Genomic DNA, 22,939 nt, shown 5'->3' on the forward strand with positions numbered 1-22,939 from the left:
CCAAGCACTTGGGCTATTTTCTGCTGCTTTTCCCAGGCTATTAGCAGAGAGCTGGGTGGAAAGTAGAGCAGCCAAGACATGAACTGGCGCCCAAATGGGATGCCAGCATCGAAGGCAGTGGCTTTACCCACTATGCCTCAGCACCAGCCCCTGTGTTCTTGATTGATTAATGAAATCATATCAAGGAGACTTTAGAGACTACCTTTCATTAAATTTTTTCCTTAATCTTGTCCATAGTGAACCTCTTCTTCCATTTTTCTAATCATTCACAGAATTTCATGAGATGCTTCTGGAGTCTACTAAAAGTTTTATGAATCGTTCTAATAGAAGAGCTTTTTCTCATTTGAAAGAAAAATATAACATTTAGTTAAGACTTAACAGTGGTATCTAGTTGTAGCATTTAAACAGAAATAAAAAGCACAGTCTTTTGGCCAAGCACAGAGCAAATATTTTAACAGGATGTGTTTAGAATGAGATTTTTCTAGATCCATTTTGCACACTGTCACTCTATTTTCTGCACACCACGTCGGAGTAGTAAATCTTCATAATGATTACTACAAGGCATTTAATGATCCTGAGTGCTTTCTAAATCAGTAATAAAAATCCGTTCTTTAAATCAGTGATTCAAAGTTGAAACCCAGCAGAATATGGAACCCAGAATATCCTATTAATAAGACTACTGTAATTATAAGCAATAGACTTATTAGAATGCATTAAAATGACATTCTGGTTCAAAATCGTGATTCATTCATCCCAGTATTCCAAGATGAAGTGTTTTATGAGATATATTGGAAAAAAATCAAGATCAAAGGTTTTAAATACTTAAGTAAAAATTATTTGATAAAAGATACACTTTTCATAATTAAATAATTTATAACTCTTATTATGAAGGAGTTGATAGAGAAATTGGCTACCTAGAAATAAAGGATAATTCTATTACTTGCAACTAATTATGACTTTTGAAGAAGCTAATAGTTAAGTATTGTTTGCTAGGTATTGTTTACTTCACATGCATTATTTTATTACATTTTCAGTGCAGCTATATGAAGAGATGTTATCTCAATTTGATAAGTAAGAAAAGCTAAGTAGAGAATCTAGGTTACTAGTCAAAAATTATACAGCTTATCAGTTCATAGCCAAGCCTTTGATTCCAGAAAGCCAAAGTGTCTTAAGTCTTTTGTGTTTCCAAAGAAAATTGCATGGGCTCTCAAGCAGTGAGTAGATATTAAGTAACTTTTAGGCAAGGTTGTAAATGAATTGCACAGATGTAACTAAGCAAAAGACAAAGTTTAGGATACCAAGGGATGCTTAATTTTCTTATTAAATTTGTTATTTATATAAAGTGAACAAATTTAATGTATTTCATATAGGCAGATTTAAGAACATAATGATACTTCTCACTCTATCCTCCGTTTAGCCCATGCTGCCACCCTTCCACTCTTATTTTTCTTTTAATTTTTACAATGACATACTTTCAGTTTATATTATAATCATAAGCTTAACCCTCCACCAAATAAAGAATTCAATAAGTAGTAAATAGAAAAGCCACTATTCCTTAAGAGTATAAACAAAGGCTATAAGTTACTCAAATCTCAAAATGTTAATTTCACTCATATATGTTACATTTTTTGTGCTCTGTATATTAATTACCACAAATCAGGGAAAACAATATATGTCTTTCTGGGACTGGATTATTTCACTGAGCATAATGGTTTCCAGTTGCATCCATTTTATTGCGAAGACAGCATTTCATTCTTTTTCATGGCTGAGTAGTATTCCGTAGTGTGTATATAAGTCAGTTGATGAACATGTGAGTTGATTCCATATCCTAACTACAATGAATTGAGCTGCAGTACACATGGGGTTCAGATAAGTCTTATATATGTTTATTTCATTTCACTTGGGTAAATTCTCAGGAGTGGGATGGCTGGGTCATAGGGTAGATCTTTTTTCAGATTTCTGAGGTATCTCCATACTGTCTTCCATAATGGTTAATTTTTAAAATAATTTCTATCTATAATAATATTTCATTAGTAGGGATATCCAAATACATCAATCTTTGATGACAAAGAGAGTGGGATGATGCCGTCTCCATATAGACTGTAGTCTAAGCAGACATTAATCTGCCATAGTAAAATAGTTTTAAGAACTCTGAGATATGGGTGATGATAATCAGAGGGATGGGAGGAACTAAAGAACACACAAAAAACAACCTTGTTGTTTCCTGCCCTTAAAGTGCAAGGAAGCTGAGCTGTAAATGGGCATTTGCTACAGAACCAAATGTTAGCTAGTACAGGTATTACCTGGTAGTAAAGCAATGGTTCTAACACTGCTTTCTGTCCACCCATACTACATCCAGGTAATGTAGACTAGCGTATTTAACCTCATGAGTCTTTTTCTTTTTAATTGAAGGTGTACAAATTTCATGTGTTTCAGATGTACAGATTCAGAACATAGTGATACTTCCCACCTTACCCTCCCACCCACCTACATGCCCACCCTTGTTCCTCCTCTCTTTCCTATTCCCACACTTAATTTTTACAGTTATATTTTCAGTTTACTTTATACTTATTAACTGTACACTAAGTAAAGAGCTCAACAAATAATATGAAGAAAAAAATAACACTATTCCTCAACTGTCGAGACAAGGACTATAAACAATCTTTGAATCTCAAAATAGAGGAAATAGGTTATGAGTTAGCAGAAGCAGACAGTGCAAGCACAAGTGAAAATGTTAGCACTGATGTAAAATTACACATCATGTCCCTTTTGCTTATTATCCTGAATTTAGCCTGCATCAACATAAGAGAAAAGGATCATTTATGTCAAGTTTTCTAGTTTCTGAATTTTAAAAGGTAATGAGTATTAAATTTTACCCTAGCAGAACATTTTAGAAATATTGATAGCATATTTAGAAATACTTCTCCACTGTTGACAATTCAGACATAAAGCTTAGAAAATTTCCAGTGTTCATTATTGACTATAACATAAACATAAAATAACTGTAATTTCATATACGTATAGTACTTTAGGTACTTTCACGGTCTTTTACTTAATCTGCACATTATATTAGAAATGAATATTATGTGTAAATTTCAAATAAAGTAGTACGTAAAAAATGTGTAAGTGATTAAAGTAGCTAAGTAACATTGCAGAGTTATCAAAATGTTGTCAACTGTAGTTCTTGTTAGAGTGGGTTTAAATTTGTTCTAACCCAATTTGGGACACCATCTGTTAGTAATTTGGTAAGAGGAATAGACCCATTTAAACAGTGAGCCTTGGATTTGTAGTTTTAACAAGAGAAAAGTGTCTCTTATTTACAAGTAATTTTAAACTAGTATATCTATTTCTGGAGCTCTCCACTGTTACTGTATTAATTAAATAACAGTAAAGCAAAATATGATTTGTGTCTACCCATCAAAATCTGAATCTCAGAATTAAAGCTATGGAGTTCATAGCAGTTTTTAAACATAATTGTTATTCAGTAAATATTAATTGAGATAATATTGTGTGCCAGAAATTGTTCTAATTACTAACAGACAAATCCCCACCATCAGGACACTTATGTGAGAGGAAGAAAAAGACAATAAAATAAATTATACAGTATATTGGATGGTAGTATAGGATCCTTTGCCTTTGTGAAATATAGTTTCAATCGTACATTTTTCATTTATTACTCTATTTTAAATTCACACTTAGTGTTTATTTCCTAAGTAAAGATTAAGGCACTAAAAGTAATTTTCCAGTCTTTACAGTGTATACAAATATACTGAATGGCATTTTTAATATATCTGTATGTATGCATATCTTAAACTCATGTAAACTGCTGCAATAATATCTATCATGAATTTTTTAAGACATAATTTCCAGTCTTTTGAAAATAGAGTCCGTATGTTGAGGAAATTTGGTTGTGTCATATTGGGGAGAGGGGTGGTTCAAAATTAATATGAAATAACTCTTACTCATACTTTTGTTATCTTCCACTCTTAAAGAGAATCCACTATGTGTAAGTATATAGGATAATTGAAAATATTTTAAAAGTTTTTATATATTTTTTAAATTTATTTATTTGACAGTGAGAGAGAGAGAAAGGTCTTCCTTCCATTGGTTCACTCCCCAAATGGCCACCACGGCCGGCGCTGTGCTGATCCAAAGCCAGGAGCCAGGTGCTTCCTCCTGGTCTCCCATGCGGGTGCAGGTGCCCAAGCACTTGGGCCATCCTCCACTGCCCTCCCAAGCCACAGCAGAGAACTGGACTGGAAGAGGAGCAGCTAGGACTAGAACCCGGCACCCATATGGGATGCTGGCACCACAAGGCGGAGGATTAACCAAGTGAGCCACTGCACCAGCCCCAAAAGTTTTTATATTTTTACTACTTTATCACTAACACTGGTAATAGTGTTTACTCTGAGAACACTTCTGTTTTTGTTTTTGTTTTTTTTAATTAAAGTATCCTTTATCATTTCTACCATGTGACTTTGGGTTATTTTCTGATCAATTAACATTTGGCTATAATTCTACAAAGTAGAAAAATAAAATTACAATATAGATAAAATATAATTCTTATGTATCAGAAGCTTCTCCAAAAAAAGTTGATGTACATTACAAGTATATTTGTTAACCAACTGATGGAATAAATATTAATCATGAATATCTTGGAAAACAATTTATAATCTTACAGTTCTCAGATTTTGAAACTGAATGTGGAACAGTTGAATTTTGTGCTTCTTAAGGCCTTTTTTTTCCTGCCTCCCACTCTTCTCAATTTATGTAGAGGTTCTATATAACCTGATAGATTGGCCAAAAAGGTAGTTCGAGAAACAAAAATGCTCATATTTCACAAATTTAAAGAAGATAAAAATTAAAAAAAATTTTCTTTCTTTCCCTTAGCTATAGTTCTTAAAAAAAAAAAAAAGTGTTTGCATGTTTAACAGCTTGTCCATTAGCAAAATAGTGTGCTTTATATGCATTGAGGTGGTTTGACTTAATCCTGAGCTGACCTTTGTGTTATATGGTTTCAGTTGTTTTTCTGCTATAGCATCCATCATTTCCTTCATGTAGCAACTGCCTAGCAAATCTTTTGACCACAGCTTTTTTTGCTTCCTTTTCTTTAATCAGTGGCATGGATTTTGTTTACTTGGCAACATCTTTCCCCTACTCACTTTGTAAGTCTGAATCTATAAGGACTGCCAGCTAAAGCTCTACTGTGGTTGTGATTTTCTTTGAGAGAAGTGGCTACTTGATTTTTGAGGCTTAAATTCTTTCCTTTGCTAGATACCTTGTTAATTTAAGAGAATTCTCACAATCTAAAAAAAAAAAAAAAATTCAGAATTTTAGGGTGTTTTAGAATTGTGTCTATTACTGTTTCAGTATCTTAATCTTTTTGTTTCACTTAGTTCATTGGAACATCCAATACCTAGAGTCTAATTTTCCTGGAGTAAAAAGATTTTTCCCAAGGAAAAATGCATTTTTCACAAGTTTTTTTTTATTATTATTATTATTAATTCGACAAACAGTTCTCATCCAAATGGCTGCAATAACAAGGGCTGGGCTGAGGTGCCAAGAATGCAGTCCTGGTCTCCCACATCAGTTAACAGTCTCCCAATTACTTGAGCCATCACTGTTGTCTCCCAGAGTCTGAATTAGCAGGAACCTGGGGTCAGGAGAGGGAGCTGAGTGAGAATGGAACCTAGGCACTCTAATGTAGGACGTACACATCTAAACCAATACGCCAAATACCTCTCAGGCATTTCTTTTTTAATGTTTTAAAGTTTAAAAATTGCAAGGTAGGGGCAGAGAAGTGCTATGGCACATTGGGTTAAAGCCCCATCCTGAAGTACCAACATCCCATATGGGTGCTGGTTCTAGTCCTGGCTGCTCCTCTTCCGATCAAGCTATGATCTGGAAAAGCATTAGAAGATGGCCCAAATCCTTGGACTCCTGAACCTGCATAGGAGACCCAGAAAAAGCTCCTGGCTCCAGAGTGGATCAGCTTAGCTCTAGCCGTTGTGGCCATCTGGGCAGTTAATCAGCAGATGGAAGCACCCCCACTCCCCCATCCCCCCACCCCCCCGTCTCTACCTCTCTCTGTAACCCTTTTTTTTTTTTTTTTTTTTTTTTTTTTGACAGCCAGAGTGGACAGTGAGATAGAGAGACAGAGAGAAAGGTCTTCCTTTTGCCATTGGTTCACCCTCCAATGGCCGCCGCGGCCGGCGCGCTGCGGCGAGCGCACCGCGCTGATCCGATGGCAGGAGCCAGGAGCCAGGTGCTTTTCCTGGTCTCCCATGGGGTGCAGGGCCCAAGCACCTGGGCCATCCTCCACTGCACTCCCTGGCCACAGCAGAGAGCTGGCCTGGAAGAGGGGCAACCGGGACAGAATCCGGCGCCCCGACCGGGACTAGAACCCGGTGTGCCGGTGCCGCAAGGCGGAGGATTAGCCTAGTGAGCCATGGCGCCCGCCCTCTGTAACTCTTTCAAATAAAAATTAATCTTAAAATTATAAGGGGACCAGCACTGTGACATATTAGGTTAAGCCTCTGCCTGTGGCGCTGGCATCCCACATGGGCACCTATTCAAGTCTTCATTGCTCCTCTTCCAATCCAGCTCTCTGCTAATGGCTTAGGAAGGCAGCAGAAGATGGTCCAAGTCCTTGAGCCCCTGCACCCATATGGGAGACCTGAAAAAAGCTCCTTATTCCTGGCTTCAGATTGTCACAGCTCCAGCCATTGTGGCCATTTGGGAAGTGAACCAGTGGATGCAAGACCTCTCTATGTGTGTTCCTCCTTTTCTCTGACTCTGCCTCTCAAATAAATAAATAGTTTTTAAAAAAAATTATAAGAAAAAATGCCTTTCCCAAAATAAAGTTTTCTTTTTAATTGAAAAAGAATGCAGGAAACAAAGGTAAGCATTTGACTTAGGGGTTAAGCCTGCCTGTGTCTTGTTGGTACCTTGGTTCAAGTCATGGCTTTGCTCCCAGTTCCAGCTGATACTCACCCAGAGGCAGCAAGTGATGGTTTGTATCATACAAATCTGATCATGCCATTCATTGTCTTAGAACATTTTAATGAGTCCCTGCCATTTTCTTTAGGTTAACTTGTTAATTCCTTAACAAAGCTTGTAGCTGAGTCCCTGCCATGCACATGGGAGACCTGGAATGAATTCCCAGCTTCATACTTTGGCTTGGCCCAGTTTTAGCTGTCATGGGCATTTGGGGAATGAATAAACAGATTGGAGCTCACTCTCTCTCTTTGCCTCTCAAAATAAATTCAATTTTTTAAAATTTAAAAGTACAGGAAATAAGGAATCCAGGTTGTTCCTGGCTGAACAGATGTCCCTAGGGAATCTGATTTTTTTTTTTTTTTTTTTTTTTTTTTTTAACTTCTTGCTTAGAACCTGATCCTCCTTTCTTGGAAGGTCGACTCTATAGCATTTTAAAACATGTCATATTTCAGATAGTGTGTTTGGGTGTCACAGCAAGAGTGCTAAGTATTGCTATATGGTTGCTTGTTACCTCTCGACTGTGAGCCTCCTGGGTCTGAGTCACTACTGTAATATGCAAGGCCTAGTTTAGTATCCACATACAGTAGGCATGTACATATTTGTAGAAGGAATAAATTTGTATTTATTAATATAAATGTATATATATCCTTTTATATGTAATATTCATGTATTCATTTAAAAAGTATTTGTGAAAGCCTGCCTTGTGCTAGTAGAATAGAGAAAGCTTACATTTAATATTTCTTTTTGGGGAACAGGCTTTTGGGAGAGAAAGAAGAGCTGGATTTTCTCCTCACTCCTAGGGCAGTGAAATAAATGTTAGGTGGATTCAAGATTTAAAATAAAACTGAGAGTTATTGTTATAGCACAGCAGGTTAAACCACCACTTGTGACACCAGAATCCCCTGTTGGAGTGCCAGTTTGATTCCCTGCAGCTCTTACTCCAATCCACATCCCTACTAATGTGCCTGGAAAGGATTCAGATGATGGCCCATCACACCCACTTGGGAACCTGCATAGATTTCCTGGCTTCTGGCTTTGCCCTGACCCAACCATTGTGGCCATTTGGAGAGTAAACCATCAGACGGAAAGTGTCTCTGTCTTCTCTCTCTGCCTTTCAAATAAAAATAAATAAATAAAAATATAGGAAACAAAAATAATCTTAATCTCATCTATTTACTAATAATCTGTTAATATTTATGGTGTGTTCTAAGTTTTCTGAAAATAATATGTGAGGAGAGGAGTAATTTGTGTTTAAAATATGAAACTGGGCTATATATATATGTATATGTATATATTCCATTTAATAACCAGATTTTCATTTAATATATTACAAACATCTTTCATGTCAATAGGTAAAAGTTCACTACATCATTTATCCTTTTTTTTTTAAGATTTATTTATATATTTGAGACATAGAGTTACAGACAGAGGTAGAGAAAGAGAAAGGTTTTCCATCTGCTGGCTCACTCCCCAAATGGCCACAACAGCTGGAAGCCAGGAGCTTCTTCTAGGTCTCCCATGTAGGTGCAGGAGCCTAAGCTCTTGGGCCATCTTCTAATGCTTTCCCAGGCCATCGCAGAGAGCTGGATAGGAAGAGGAGCAGCCAGGACTCAAACTGGCACCCATTTGGGATGCTGTCACTGCAGGTGGAGGCTTAGTTCACTATGCCACAGTGCGGCTTCCACATCAGTTATCTTTAATTTTGCATACTATTGTACCATAATTTGTTAACTAGTAGTCTACTGATGAGTGTTTAGCTTGATTTCCGTATACCATTACTAAAACGTTCTTAGACATACAGTCATGTGTCAAGAGGGGTATATTTCTGACATATGTATAATCAGAAGATTGTTTTTGTTTTAGTTTTGTAAAATTTATTTATTTATTTGAAAGATTACACATAGAGAGGAAGAGAAAGAAGAAGAGAGACAGATCTTCCATCCGCTGGTTCACTCCCCAAATGGCAACAATGGTCAGGACTGAGCCAGACAGAAATCAAGAGTCAGGAGCTTCTTCCAGGTCTCCCATGTGGGTGCAGGGGCCCAAATACTTGGGCCATCTTCCGCTGCTGTCCCAGGTGCATTAGCAGTGAGCGGGAATAGAAGTGGAGCATCCAGGACTCGAACTGGTCCCCATAGGGGATGCCAGCCTCACAGATGGAGGTTTTACCTGCTGTGCTACAACACTGGCCACTGTTTTTTAGATTATTTATTTTAAAGTCAGAGTTAACAGAGAGAGGGATCGATCTTCCAGTCCACTGTTTCAGTCTCCAGATGGCCACAATGACCAAGTCTGGGCTAAGCTGAAGCCAGGAGTCAGGAGCTTCATCCAGTCTCCCATGTAGGTGGCAGGGGCCCAAAAACTTGGGCCATCTACCACTGCTTTTCCCAGCCATTAGTGGGGAGCTGGATTGGAAGTGGAACAACTGGGACACGAACCAGCACGCATATGGGATGCTGGCATCACAACTGGTAGCTTTACCCACTCTGCCTTTCAAATAAATAATTTTTGTAAGAAAGTATTAATCCCAACTTAAATTCAGACTCTTAATCAATGTGTTGTTTTAACAATAACTTCCTATCTTTGTCTCTGTGTATATTGAAGTTATTCAAAGAAATGGTTGTAGGAATGTGGTTGAAGAACAAATCAGCTAAAATGCTTGTTAGTATAGTACTACATGCATGTAGTTCAGATTGGTCTGAACTATAGTTTCTTCTTTCTGTTGCAGTATTTTGCAGTATGATTTATCAGTTATTGCTACCTTATTTAGCTTTATTTTTCTTTATCACATCATTCGTGAGTTGTGATTGTTTCTCAGATTTATCATGTACTACCTTCAACAGTAATTAAATTATACAAGCCTCAAATTAACTGGCTAGTATATCTCTATTTTTTAGATACTGTTAGAAAACATTTAAGGAACAGTTAAGTAAAATTTCAGGAACAGTATTTCAAATATATGCAAGGAAATAGAGTTTCAAAACTGATGTTTTGTAAATGGTTTCAAGTCAGCTTTTTGTTTTGTTTTTCTTACTTGTGAGAGAATAAAAAGTCATTTTCTCCATCAGAACCTTAGCTGGGCAGATAGCAATTCAGGAAATGAACAGCAAAGGGTTTATACAGTTATCACATTTCTTGCTTTTGAATCCCTAAATTTGTCATAGTTATTTGCTCCCATTCTTCAGGTTGTTACTATGAAGCCATTTTTCCAGGCTATCATTTATTTAAGTAACATTTATCATTTTAGCTTTTCAATCACTAGGAAACTTATGCTTTTTTCCTGCAAGTTGGTGTCTCCGTATTCCACATGCACTGGATTTTTTTTTTATTTTTATGTATTTATTTTTATTTATTTGAAAGGTGGAGAGACGAGAGATCTTCTAGCCACTTGTTCACTTCCCAAATGTTCACAACAGCCAGGGCTGAGCCAGGCTGAAGCCAGGTACCTGGAACTCTAATCAAGGTCACACGTAAGTGCCAGGAATCCAAGTACTTAAGCCATCACCTGATACCTCTAGAGTGCACTTTAGCAGGAATCCAGAATTTGAATTGAATGCCAGGCTTCTGGCTTTGACCTTGCCCAACCCCGGCTATTATGGGTGTTTGCCAAGTGAACCAGCAAGGGAAGATCTGTCTCTGCCGTTCACATAAGTAAAAATAAATTTAAAAAAATTTTTAGAAAGAATTGGAATCTAAATTTGATGTACTTTAAGTACCAGAAAAACAAATACATCTTTATATGTTCTGTGCTACTGGGAACTTAGTATCCCACATTAATCATCAATAAGGTTTCAGGAGAAATTTTGATGGTTTTCCATCCATTTTCTTTCCAGGTACACTTTTGCTAGTCAGTCACCTATGAAGAAGCTGTCTTCTCCAGTTCAGTAGCATAGCCACAGTATGATGGTATTTTTTTTGTTGGTCACACTAGCTACATTTCGGATTTCTAAATAGCCACTTGTGTCTGGTGAAAACCGTATCGGATGGTTCAAAAGAACATATCCATCGTCATAGAAACTTCTGCTTGACATTGCTGGTTAAAAAGCAGGTAGCTAAATTAGGGAATAGAATTGAATGCAGATTGTTACTTTTTTGTACCCTTTCAGTAATAAACAGTTGTTATGTAGGTGTATTTTCCCAATTCCCAACTGTTAGAATAAAACAGTAGAATTTACTTAGAGAGCTTTTCTTTCTGATAAATCACTTAAAATTTATACATCCTATCAATCTAAGAACGCACTTCTACTTTGGATGTCTGGATTGAGATTGAAGTTTATCTTTTGTCCTTGTCTCTGTGAACTCTTAGCTTACTGAAATTTGTCCTTATAGTTCATTTATCATATTAAACTGCTTTAACTGCTTAATCCTTTTAGCACACAAAGAATTTTAAAATGGCATAAACATCTCAAAGCTGAAATCTGCTGTCTAAAGACCACCTGTTGGTATATCTTTCTTTAGGGCTGTAATTCTCAAAATGTGAAAAAGCAAGTTGATGAACCCATCTGTGTATTGGCTTAGTATGGTTGTCTGTGATTCCATCTGCTACCAAGGCAGAGATAAGTAATTACCTCTTAGTTTTAAACAGTATATTGAAACCTTGAACAAGACTCTTCACTCATTTAAGTGGCTCATGAGTTAGCGAAAAGTGTGATGGGAAGGAAATACAGCATTTTTATCATCATAGTGTCTAAGACATAAAGGACAACTGATAGAAATTCTAAAGAGGCAAAAACCTGTCCTTTTGTGGGTTTACAAAGAAAGTAAGTACTCTTAGCTATCCATTCTTGCCTTCCCCTCTCTCAGTAACCATGACAGGGTAGACAATATGAGCACCCCCCCCCCCAACTAAATGGCAGAGATTGACAGTAGAAATAATTGTAATAACTTATGTGAGTTGTGGCTTGGCTACTGCTTGCTCATCAGTCTAGTCAAATTGGGTCAAAGCATTGTTGGGACAAAGAGTATATAACTGCAGCAATCCAGCCCTCTATCAGTGCACACAATATAGCACAGGAGCCTGGGAGTTTGCAGGTACACGTGCATTAAGGGAGAGGTTAAGAACTATTTTGAATTGAAGAGCTCATGCCCTCTTTTTAGAGACATAGCTGCTCATCAGAAAGACCTAATTGCTGCCATATCTTCTGATTTTAAGAAAAATCAAGAAATTGAAATTTATGTGTAAAGCTATTGTTTTTTTCTGTCTTTAAAACATTTGCAGGCTAAGCAAAACCCATCTACCACATTGATCCAATATTTTGGGCTATCGACGTGCACCCTCAATTTACAGTGCTTTTCCTCTGCTTTTATCAGAAATGATTTCACCCCCCTAAAACAAAGAAGTAACATTTCAGTCCTTTCAGTCTTTCTCTAGTAAGACAGCATTTGGCTATCCTCCCATTTTTACAGTTAACACTTGCTTTAAAAGGTACAAGATTACTACTTAGTATGGAAAGCACAATATACGTATGAAGGTACTTGTACTCCCTTTCTTGGCTAAGAAAAGATGATCACAGAAACAAAACCTCCTTAATTTTAGAAAATTATTTAAGCTGGGAAAAATGTGAGCCTCCATAAAGAAGATTTTGAAGCAGAGTGCATGAAATGTTGCACAAATGTTTGTCATGTTTGAAGGCAATATACCTACCAATTTTTTACAGCATGTTACTAACCTGGAACTTAAATCATAACTAAATTTTCTTGCCTTATTTAAACATTAAGACAGAACACACAAACGTAGTACCTGGAAAACCCCTGCTGCCAGTTCTCTAATTTGAGGTAAAAGTTGAAGTGCACATGGCTCTTAGTGCTTTCGAGGCTCCTCCTGATGTGATACCTGTGCGTTGTGACTTTTTACCTCCCACTACTGCAGTATTATATTTGGTCTGCCTATGGAGCATCAAATTACATAAGGCATTCTTTTAACTGGAAAGTAGAATATGTAATCAAAATCAAAATAAAGTCTAATTGACAACCACTGAGCATGCATAAGGCAATCAGATGATATGATTCAAGAATGTGTGAACTGTAAAGCTTCAGTTATCAGTGTAGTCAACTGAGAGACGGTGGTGTTTGACAGGACCAGCTGGTAAATCATCAGGAAAAGATTGCTTAGTTTATTATCTTATTACCACCAACTCATAAAGTCATCTTCACGAGGCTAGGAGTAAAGACAAGTGTAATGGGATATGTGATAGGTTGTTGTGTTTTGGTATTTGTGGGTATTTTTTTAGTGCCATTTGGGTTATTAACACAAAAAATTGTGATTGCGTGATAGGCAAATTAAATATAGTCATGGAAATACCCTTATTTTAAAAGGGTTACATGGTTATTAGACATAAATCTCTCCATTTCAGTAGCTTTTGGTCTTCTATGGGTTTAACCAAGTTTTCATAAAGCAAATTGATCTTAAAGAGGGAGCTAAAAAATAGAAGTGAGGATAAAATACCAGATGGGTTAGTAGGAGGGTTTTCAAAATGTATGAAAATGATATATATAAAAATTCAAGAATAAAAGTGGAAAAACATAAAGAGAACCATTGAATAGGAACAGCTTACTTTTTATTAGCCACTGTTGATAAAGAAATACAACCTATATAAATTTCTAAACACTTTTGTCCAGAAGGAATTAGTACTTAAAAATTAAATTAGGAAGTATGGTTGCCAATTAAAGTATTGGTTCATAGGTAATAATGACCTTGCGACAAAAAAGTACATGAGTATCTTTGAGATTTATTTTAAAGTAGTGTTTGTAATAGCTACAATGTCGGTTGCATTGGCCTTTAAAACTTTTATTAGCAAGAAAATTAGCAAAATCTTTGTTGGACTGGTTTAGAAATTCCTTATAACTCTGCTCCTCAAAAATATCAACTAATTTAATTGCATTTAGGTTCATTCCATTTCAAAAGCTGCTTTAAAAACAAATTAGTGGTTGGAGATGTTTACATTCATAAATGCAGTTAAAATCAAAAAGTCAGTTGGGAAACTCCCTGGGATCTCTGATGATAGCATTTGTTGTTTTCCTCCATATTAATTTGAGCTGATGAGGTGGAAGGAAATAAAATACCTTCAAAGAGTTTATAAAATGATACTGATGCAAATGTTCCTAATGCAAATTAAGTGGACTACTCATTTCCTTTTCTAGATTAAAAGTAAATTATTGGAGTATTAAGTTCTGGTATTCTCTAATACTGTAGGGTGACTACAATTAATAATATGTTTCAAAAATAGCCCGAAGACAGGATTGTGAATTTTCCTAAAGAAATGATGAAGAGACCATTTTATATTGTAGGCATGTATCAGAAATCACACTGCACCCCATCAATATTTCTAATTATTGTGTCAGTTTTTTATTTTAAAAAATAAGTTGTTGAGCCAGCGTTGTGGCATAACAGGTATGGGTGCCAGTTTGTGTCCTGGCTGCTCCACTTCTGATCCAGCTCCCTACCAATGGCCTGGGAAAGCAGCAGAAGATGGTCTAAGTGCTTGGTCTCTTGCACCCATGTGGGAGACCAAAACGAAGCTCCTGGCTTTGGCCTGGCTCAGCTCTGGCAGTTGCGGCCATTTGGGGAGTGAACCAGTGGATGGAAGATCTTTCTCTCTCCCTGCCTCTGCCTTTCTCTCTGTAACTCAGACTTTCAAAATAAATAAATTTTTTTAAAAATAAATTGTTCAACTATGTGAAATAATATATTTTTCAGGTTTTTTTCTGCTACTGCATGGATATTTTAAAGTATATTTGTGAAATAAGTCATTTCAAATTGAACTAAAATTTAGTCAAGTCTTAAAATTTTAGTATGAGACGTAGCTAACAAAGTTCTAGATCAGGACGAATGAGCTTACACTTTAAATAAAAGCTGCCTTTTATATATACTACGATATGTATGTTTCTACTTTAAAAATGTATAGTTCAGTTAATTTCAGTTAATTTTCAACACTTAAGAATAACTGTGCATCAATTACAGATCTAAACCAGTCATATTAAGTAGAACAGATAAAAAAACTACCAAGAGGGATAATGTATTAAGTTGTTCATTAACAGTCTAACTGAAATGTGATCCCTGTTGAACATGGTGGTGGGAATGGGAGAGGGAAGAGATGTATAATTTGGGACATGCTCAGGCTGACTTGCCCCAAGTGGTGGAGTTGGAAGCATACCAGGGGATTCCAATTCAATCCCATCGAGGTGGCATGTACCAATGCCATCTCACAGTTCCAGGTGATCAGTTTCAGTTCACAGTTGGTCATGGTGGAGGGACTGGGAATCAAAGGGAGCACATAGACAAGTCTAGTACCTGCTAACGCTAACCGATGGAGTAAATAAAGGGGAGAGTGATCCAACATGGGAAGTGAGATACTCAGCAGACTCATAGAATGGCAGATGTCCTAAATAGCACTCTGGCCTCAGAATCAGCCCTAAAGGCATTCGGAGCTGGCTGAAAAGCTCATGAGAGTATTTCAGGCATGGAAAGCCAAGACACTCTGGCAAAAGATCTCTGCGAGTGAGATCCCAGTGGAAAGAACAGGTCATCGAAGAAGGAGGTACCTTTCTCTGAAGGGAGGAGAGAACTTCCACTTTGACTATGACCTTGTCTAAGCAAGATAAGAGTCGGAGAACTCAGAGGGCTTCCATAGCCTTGGAAACTCATGACTGGAGCATAGGGAGATTACTGATGCCATAGACAGGAGTGTCAATTGGTAAAGTCAACAACAGGAGTCACTGTGCACTTACTCCTCATGTAGGATCTCTATCCTTAATGTGCTGTACATTGAGATTTAATGCTATAACGAGTACTCAAACAATATATTTCACTTTGTGTTTCTATGGGGGTGCAAACTGTTGAAATCCTTACTTAATGCATACTAAACTGATCCTCTGTAAAAAAAAAAAAAAAAAAAAAAAAAAAGAAATTATCAATTCCCAACTTGACTCTCACTGGGATTAAACATGACAATAGGTCTGCTCTGATTTCATCATCATTTAAAAAAAAAAATCATCTATTATTTTTCACTTTATGTTTCTGTGTGGGAGCAAACTGTTAAAATCCATACTTGATGTATACTAAGCTGATCTTCTGTATATTAAGATAATCGAAAATGAATCTTGATGTGAATGGAAGGGGAGAGGGAGTGGGAAAGGGGAGGGTTGTGGGTGGGAGGGACGGTATGGGGGGGAAGCCATTGTAATCCATAAGCTGTACTTTGGAAATTTATATGCATTAAATAAAAGTTTAAAAAAAAATGTATAGTTCAGTAGAAGTTGATGATTTTGCTTGGGAGATTGAATGATCACTGAAAGATACCGTTAATTATCCACTGAGCATCTGGCAGAACTGTGCATCCTGGTTCCCTCGCTAGGATGGGCAAAACTGCATTGCAATAGACCTTGACTGATAATTGATAATAAGGTTTGGGTTTGACTTTTTTAAATGTAGTTTTAATTTTTCCTTTCTGTGTTTAATTGACTTTTTCCTGAGTAACCACCATATGCCAGGCACCGTGACACTGAGAATGCATGTGACTAAGGGACATGTATTCCTTTTTCTTTTCTTTAGATTTATTTATTATTAGAGAGGCAGAGGCAGAGAGAGAGAGGGAGAGAGATCTTCCATCTACTGGTTTACTCCCAAATGCCTGCAACGGCCAGAGCTGAGCTGATCTGAAGCCAGGAGCCCGAAGCTGCTTCTAGGTCTCTCATGTGGGTGCAGAGGCCCAAGGACTTGGGCCATCTTCTACTGCTTTCCCAGGCCATTGACAGGGAGCTGGATCAAAAAAGGAGCAGCTGGGACTCGAACCAGCGCCCATATGGGCTGCTGCACTGCAGGCAGTGGCAGCTTTTCCCGCTACTCCACAGTGCCAGCTCTATGTGTCTCTTTTTCAGCAGAAGTTCTAGCAGGAGATAAAAGGCCAGGCCAGAGGCAGTTGTAAAATCTGGTGTGATAAACTAACCCAGCTTATTGTATTGTTTGGAGAAGGCTTCTTGGAGCAATGAGAACTAGACAGGGCATGGTTGACAGTGACCCAAATCTGTGGTGGAAATGGTGATGGGATGAAGCACATTTAAGATGTTGTAGGTACTAGAATTTATGCAAAAATATCTATTAAATGAACTGGAAAACATCAAATTAGAAGAGCTCTCAAGAAAAGTATCTGGATTTCTTGCTTGAACAGTTGTTGCCAGATTGAGTAAGATAATCAGGTTTGGGGTCTGAGTGGTGAGAATGGAGGAAGAAGAGTTTCATTATGCAGGATGAGTTTAAGGGGCCCATAGACACATCTAGGTGGAAATTTCCAATAGATTGCTGTACTAAATGTATGTTCACAACTCTTCTTGCTTATGACACTTTTTTTCATGTCTTCTGCCTTCTAAATGACTTAAGAGTTTGAAATTTATTTTAAACTGACTGTTTTGTTTGTTTGTTTTATTTTGACGGATAGAATTAGAGAGACAGAAAAGTCTTCCTTCCGTTGGTTCACTCCCCAAATGGCCACTACGGCCGGCGCTGCGCTGATCCAAAGCCAGGAGCCAGGTGCTTCTTCCTGGTCTCCCATGCGGGTGCAGGGACCCAAGCACTTGGGCCATCCTCCACTGTCTTCCTGGGCCACAGCGGAGAGCTGGACTGGAAGAGGAGCAACCAGGACTAGAACTGGCACCCATATGGGATGCCGGTGCTGCAGGCAGAGGTTAACCAAGTGAGCCACGGCGCCGGCCCGTAAATTGACTATTATATAGTGATTTGCTGTTCTTCTCAGTAGATTGCTTACATGCATATAGTCTTGGTCTTATCTTGGTTCCAGTGATTGATTTGAGGGTTTCAATAAAGGTTAGGAGAAATTATTCCAGGAGAAGGAAAGTTAATTTAGTCATTAAGAAGCAACATTGGGATTAAAAAAAAAAAAGTCTTTAAAAGATCACATTATTATTCAGATATTTATGATATTTTGACCTGTTACTGAAACTCTGGTATACATCCAAAAATTAGTCATTAATTTTATTAGTTGTCACCTTTTTTTTGAAGTCTCAAATCAATAGATCTTTTACTGTATTATTAAAATACCACAAGACAGAATCTGCATTCTTGTTTCTGTAGCCAGACAACTTTTAGATCTTATTCATCAGACTGCTGAACTGTTTCTTTTTCAGAGACATAGACACCATCTCAAATTTTTCTGATATCCTTGTTTTTAACTGTTGTTGCTTGCTGAATCAAAGCAGTTGAATTTAAACGAGTTCAGTGTCATTTCCTCCAAGGACTAATTCATCTTTCTGGGTGTGAGGTATTGAACAAGCAACACCTGGCCTCATCTGAACCCTTTGAATGTACTTTTCGCACAAGAAATTTTGGATTTGAACAAGAGACTCATTCTCCTGAATAACCACGGTGATGGGGAAGTGAGCACACACAGCCTTCATCTTGTAACGGAAGCCCAGTGTAACCCCCTTGATCATATCCTGTACATAACTACAGATGGTGCGAACAGTTGCCAGTTCCTTTTTGTTTTCCCACCATTGGTCAACCAAGAACCTCTTTTTCTTTCCAAGGAGGCTGAGTTCTACACAGATGTCATTGAAGTCCCTCCACAGCGTTCCTCTGGGCCCATCCCAATAACTGTGAGCCCCTTCAAATTGATGTTGATGTTTTATGGACTGTCAAGAGTCTGAGTGCTGAGAATGGTCTTCATTCTCATAGTAGATGTGGCAGTTTCATTAGTTGTTACTTTTTTGTCTTTTTTGATACAATTTCTGAAGTTTATATAAATACCAAAAATCTATAAAATGTAACGATAAAGTTACTTTCTGTACCCTAGTTTAGAATATTTGTATATGCTAGAGTATTTGCTTTCATGTAGAATGAAAAGAAACTTATAATTTCCTATATTCAAATTCAGTTAAAACATTGCTGCACATCAGAGCTGTGCAGTGGTGTGAAAATGAGACTATTTACTATTTCAAGGGATTAGCTGGCCATCTGTTGACAAGGAGACCTATAGGAGTTTACAGAAAGTAAAGAAGTTCTTCAATAAACTTTCCAGTTGGCAAAGTAAGCAAATTTCAAGACCTATCTGCCTACCTGTGTCCAGAGAAGGAAACTTGATCCTATGATAATTCCTTTTTTGTCTTAATTTGTAATCTAAAACATAGAATTGTTAATAATTTTATTTATCATTAATATTTTTATTTCAGTAACCCAGACTTATAAATATCCTTTTTATGTTAATTTACCTTTGTGAAATGTATACTTTTTTTCAATGGAGTTTTGAGACTGCATTTAAATAGTGTAATGTTGTTAGAAATTTGACCAAGTCAGACAGTTAAGTAGTAGAGAGAAATGCATTCACATAATATAGTACAGGTAGCAAAGTAGTAAATAAAATATGTATGAAATTTGCTTTAGGTCTTAAACAATTTTTATGCTTACTGGAATAAACAAAGCTCAAATGTTTGAGTTTACCTTGTGAGAGCAATTGTTTATATATACTTATTAATATTCAGGAGGTATGCTCACAAACCTTACTGTAGCTTGTGAGAGAATTGGTTGACAAAAAACAGTTTCACTAACTCCCATCATTGGCTGATGGCTGTATTTTTTTTAGAACAAATTAACATTTCCAAGCAGTTTTGTATCTGATTTCATTAAGGTAGAGATAGTTTATTATCTTACTATTAGCCAGTTTGGAATTAATAAAACTATTACTTGAATTTCTAAAGCAAAAGATAAATACAAAATTCTTTTTTTCCTAATGTGTCAGCTAAAACTACTTTTTTCTTTTTCTTTTTTTTTTTTTTTACAATCTGACATTTGGGTGGGTCTCCCTGCTTACTCCTTTTTCAGAGTTGTACAGATTTAGACTGATTTGTTCTGACAGGTGTGCAATTTCTACTCCACATTCTTAAATCACCTTCAGTCACCTTTAAAGCAGTGCTTATAATTTTACTTTAATGATTTATTTTAAACTTATGAAAATTTATGAATGTATTTTACATTTTGAAATTATTATACATTTGAAAATATGTCCTATGTTTTAAAAAACAATTGTGATAACATAGTTAAACTCTGCTAAGAAGTTGAGGTATTAAAAGTGTAATGTGAATATTCCTTGTACTTAGGTAGATAATCAAAATATCAACCAGTGAGTTGAGGAATTATATTAGCTATTTGGCAAATTGAATTTGTCACTGTATGAAAAATAGTGGTGTGTAATACATTTCTTGTAGAAGATAAAAACTATCAAAATTGTATTCTATTTTAGTATGTGTAAAGTGGAAATGTGAAAAATAGTCACTTTCATTTTCTTAAAATAAATCTAAGCAGCTTGTTGACTTCTTAGTACTTTTATTAGTGTATAATTTTCCAGTTCTGGTATCTTTACCCAGTGAAAAGATAACTGATATTCAAGAACATGATTTACCGAATTTTTGTTGGGAACAAAACTGTTGAGCATTTGTTATTGAGCCCAATAATAGAATTTTTGCAAGTATGCACTTTAGGAGCATTAGTGAAGAAAACACTATAAAATAAAGGTCAAGAGTCTATAAGGATAAATTGCTGGATTTAGTAGTATTTTTCATACTATATACAATGACATGTCTATGGAGAAGATTAAAATTGAATCATTAAGTTTTTAGAAAGGCATTCTTATCCATAAGAATTTAATATTATTAACTATATCATTAAATTTAAATAGATTATTGGGTCACATGTTATTAATACCAATATTTTTTAATATTTTTCCATTAATTTGTAAACTCAAGGACTTGTGTTTTACTAAGATTCATAAATTCTTAAAGTAACTTTAAAAAAGCATAAAATTTTCTTATATTTTGTTTCTTTTTTCTTTTTCCTTTAGGAGTACCAAAATCTAATCTCTTACACACCAAATCATTAAGGGGCCATAAAGACTGCTTTGAAAAATACCATTTAATTGCAAACCAGGATTGTCCTCGATCTAAGCTTTCAAAAAGTACTTATGAAGAAGTTAAAACTATTTTCAGTAAGAAAATAAACTGGATTGTTCAGTATGCACAAAATAAGGATCTGGATTCGGATTCTGAATGTTCTAAAACCCCTCAACATCATCTGTTTAATTTCAGGCATAAGCCAGATAAAAAATTACTCCCACAGTTTGATTCCCAAGTACCAAAGTATTCTGCAAAATGGATAGATGGAAGTACAGGTGGCAATTCAAACTGCACTCAAAGAATTTTGGATCAGAGGGAACATACAGACTTTGGGCTTGCTATGTTACAAGACGCAGGTGCCACAATATGCCATAACAATGTATTGTGGCCTCATGGGCGTACCCAGGCACAGAAGAAAGAAGAGACCATCTCTAATCCAGAGGCTGATGTCCAAACTCAGCATCTACATTACAGCAGAGAGGAATGTAAGTAAAATGAGAAGAAAGGTAAACATTGAGTAGTTTGAGTATTGGGATGTGTTGTTGCTGTTTGATTATGTGTGATGTGTCTAGAATTTTGATGTAGATTTAGTAGTAACCATAGTAATTAAATGATAAGTTCACCTTGGCAAAAATGAGATGTCTTAAAACTCACCATACATTCTCTGGAATACTCCTGAATATTTCCTAAGCATTGAAGTTCTGTATTTGCATCATTTGCCCATTTTAAGTGATTAAACTGACTGGAATCAACAAACTGTTAACTGAAATGTTTAGGATTCATATAGTTTAGAAGTGCAGGCCTAACTATTGAATGGCCAGTTTTCATTGTCATGTTATAAATTTGCACATTCCTAGAAAACCAGTTGAGGGGAGTGTGGTGCACAGGATGGGGGAGGCATTTCAAAGGCAAAATCTGAGGCCAAAGGTAATTCGTGCATTTACATTAAAGTGAAAAAATAAGGACTCATTCTCTCTATGCCTATTTCTACAAAAACTCAAAGAAACTTAGGTAATTTTAAATAAAATATTAGAGCCAAAAAAAAAAAAACCCTTGAGTATCTTTTCACACAATTTCTTGACTGTACAGTGAATTATTTATGGTCGTAAGACTAGGTAGAAAAGTTACTTTTGGAGACTTACCACAGTACTTTCATGTAGTGCTTTTCAAACTACCAGTCATGAACTATGTGATGCTCAATCAATTACCAATTTAATGGGTAGTGATTGAACTTGTTTAAGACAGAATAGGAGATAACCAGAATCCAGCAGACCCACTACTACATAGTTTTTGCTTGAAACTTTCAAGTGGAGACTGGTGGTGTATTGAGAAACAGGTAATACCTGTTTTCTCCTGTGGGTTGTAATTAGGACTTGAAAACTTCTCCTTTGTAAAAGAAAACTTCACTTTGAAAATTAGTTAGTCCTAGGGTACTTCGGAATGTTTTGTTGCAGAAAACATTGTACTAGTGATGCAGAGTCTGTTTCCCCAGGTTGTGGGGGTAACAATAAATATATTTTTGTGTTTCAGTGAATGCGATGACTTTTGGTGAGGTAGAACAACTGAATGCAAAGCTCCAACAGCAAATCCAAGGTAAAGAGTCAATCTTAGTTTTTTTTGCATGTGAAAATTTTGATGCCAGAAATCTATGACAGAGCACCCTTGGCTTCAGTACCATTTAAATTTAAAAATGAGATTTTTGTAGTTTATTAGAGTTTCCAGGGCAAAAATAAGAGAACAACTTTTTGTGAACTGAAGGAGAAACCCATTTTTCTTTTCTAAGTTAAGACTATGATTAATGTCTACCTCTTCATAGCATTTTATTGACTCTACTACTACTATTATACCCCGCACTGTGCTGGTGTGCTCCCAAACAGGTCTTTAGGTAGAAGATAATAGCTCTTTTTTTTGTTGTTGGTGTTTTGTTTTGTTTTGTTTTTAATTATGAACAAGTTCAAACACATAGTAAAGTAGTAAGACTAGTATAATGAAACCTTGGCACATCTTTACCAGCTTTAATTGTTGTCAAAAGCATAGCTAATTT

General features: G+C 36.3%; 1 protein-coding gene and 1 pseudogene across 4 annotated transcripts in view; one reads left to right on the top strand and one right to left on the bottom strand.

Annotated features, from left to right (window-relative positions):
• Positions 1 to 22,939, top strand: part of C4H21orf91 (chromosome 4 C21orf91 homolog) — a 41,514-nt gene that overhangs the window by 12,417 nt on the left and 6,158 nt on the right. For all 4 annotated transcript variants that reach the window (XM_008267139.4, XM_008267142.4, XM_008267140.4 and 1 more), the window contains exons 3-4: positions 20,844 to 21,380; positions 22,426 to 22,488. In XM_008267139.4, the coding sequence (XP_008265361.3) occupies positions 20,844 to 21,380; positions 22,426 to 22,488 (600 nt within the window). The remainder of the gene's footprint in view (positions 1 to 20,843; positions 21,381 to 22,425; positions 22,489 to 22,939) is intronic.
• Positions 18,104 to 18,677, bottom strand: LOC100350098 (large ribosomal subunit protein uL6 pseudogene; annotated as a pseudogene).

The sequence above is a fragment of the Oryctolagus cuniculus genome, chromosome 4 (assembly GCF_964237555.1).
Source record: "Oryctolagus cuniculus chromosome 4, mOryCun1.1, whole genome shotgun sequence".
Taxonomy (NCBI): domain Eukaryota; kingdom Metazoa; phylum Chordata; class Mammalia; order Lagomorpha; family Leporidae; genus Oryctolagus; species Oryctolagus cuniculus.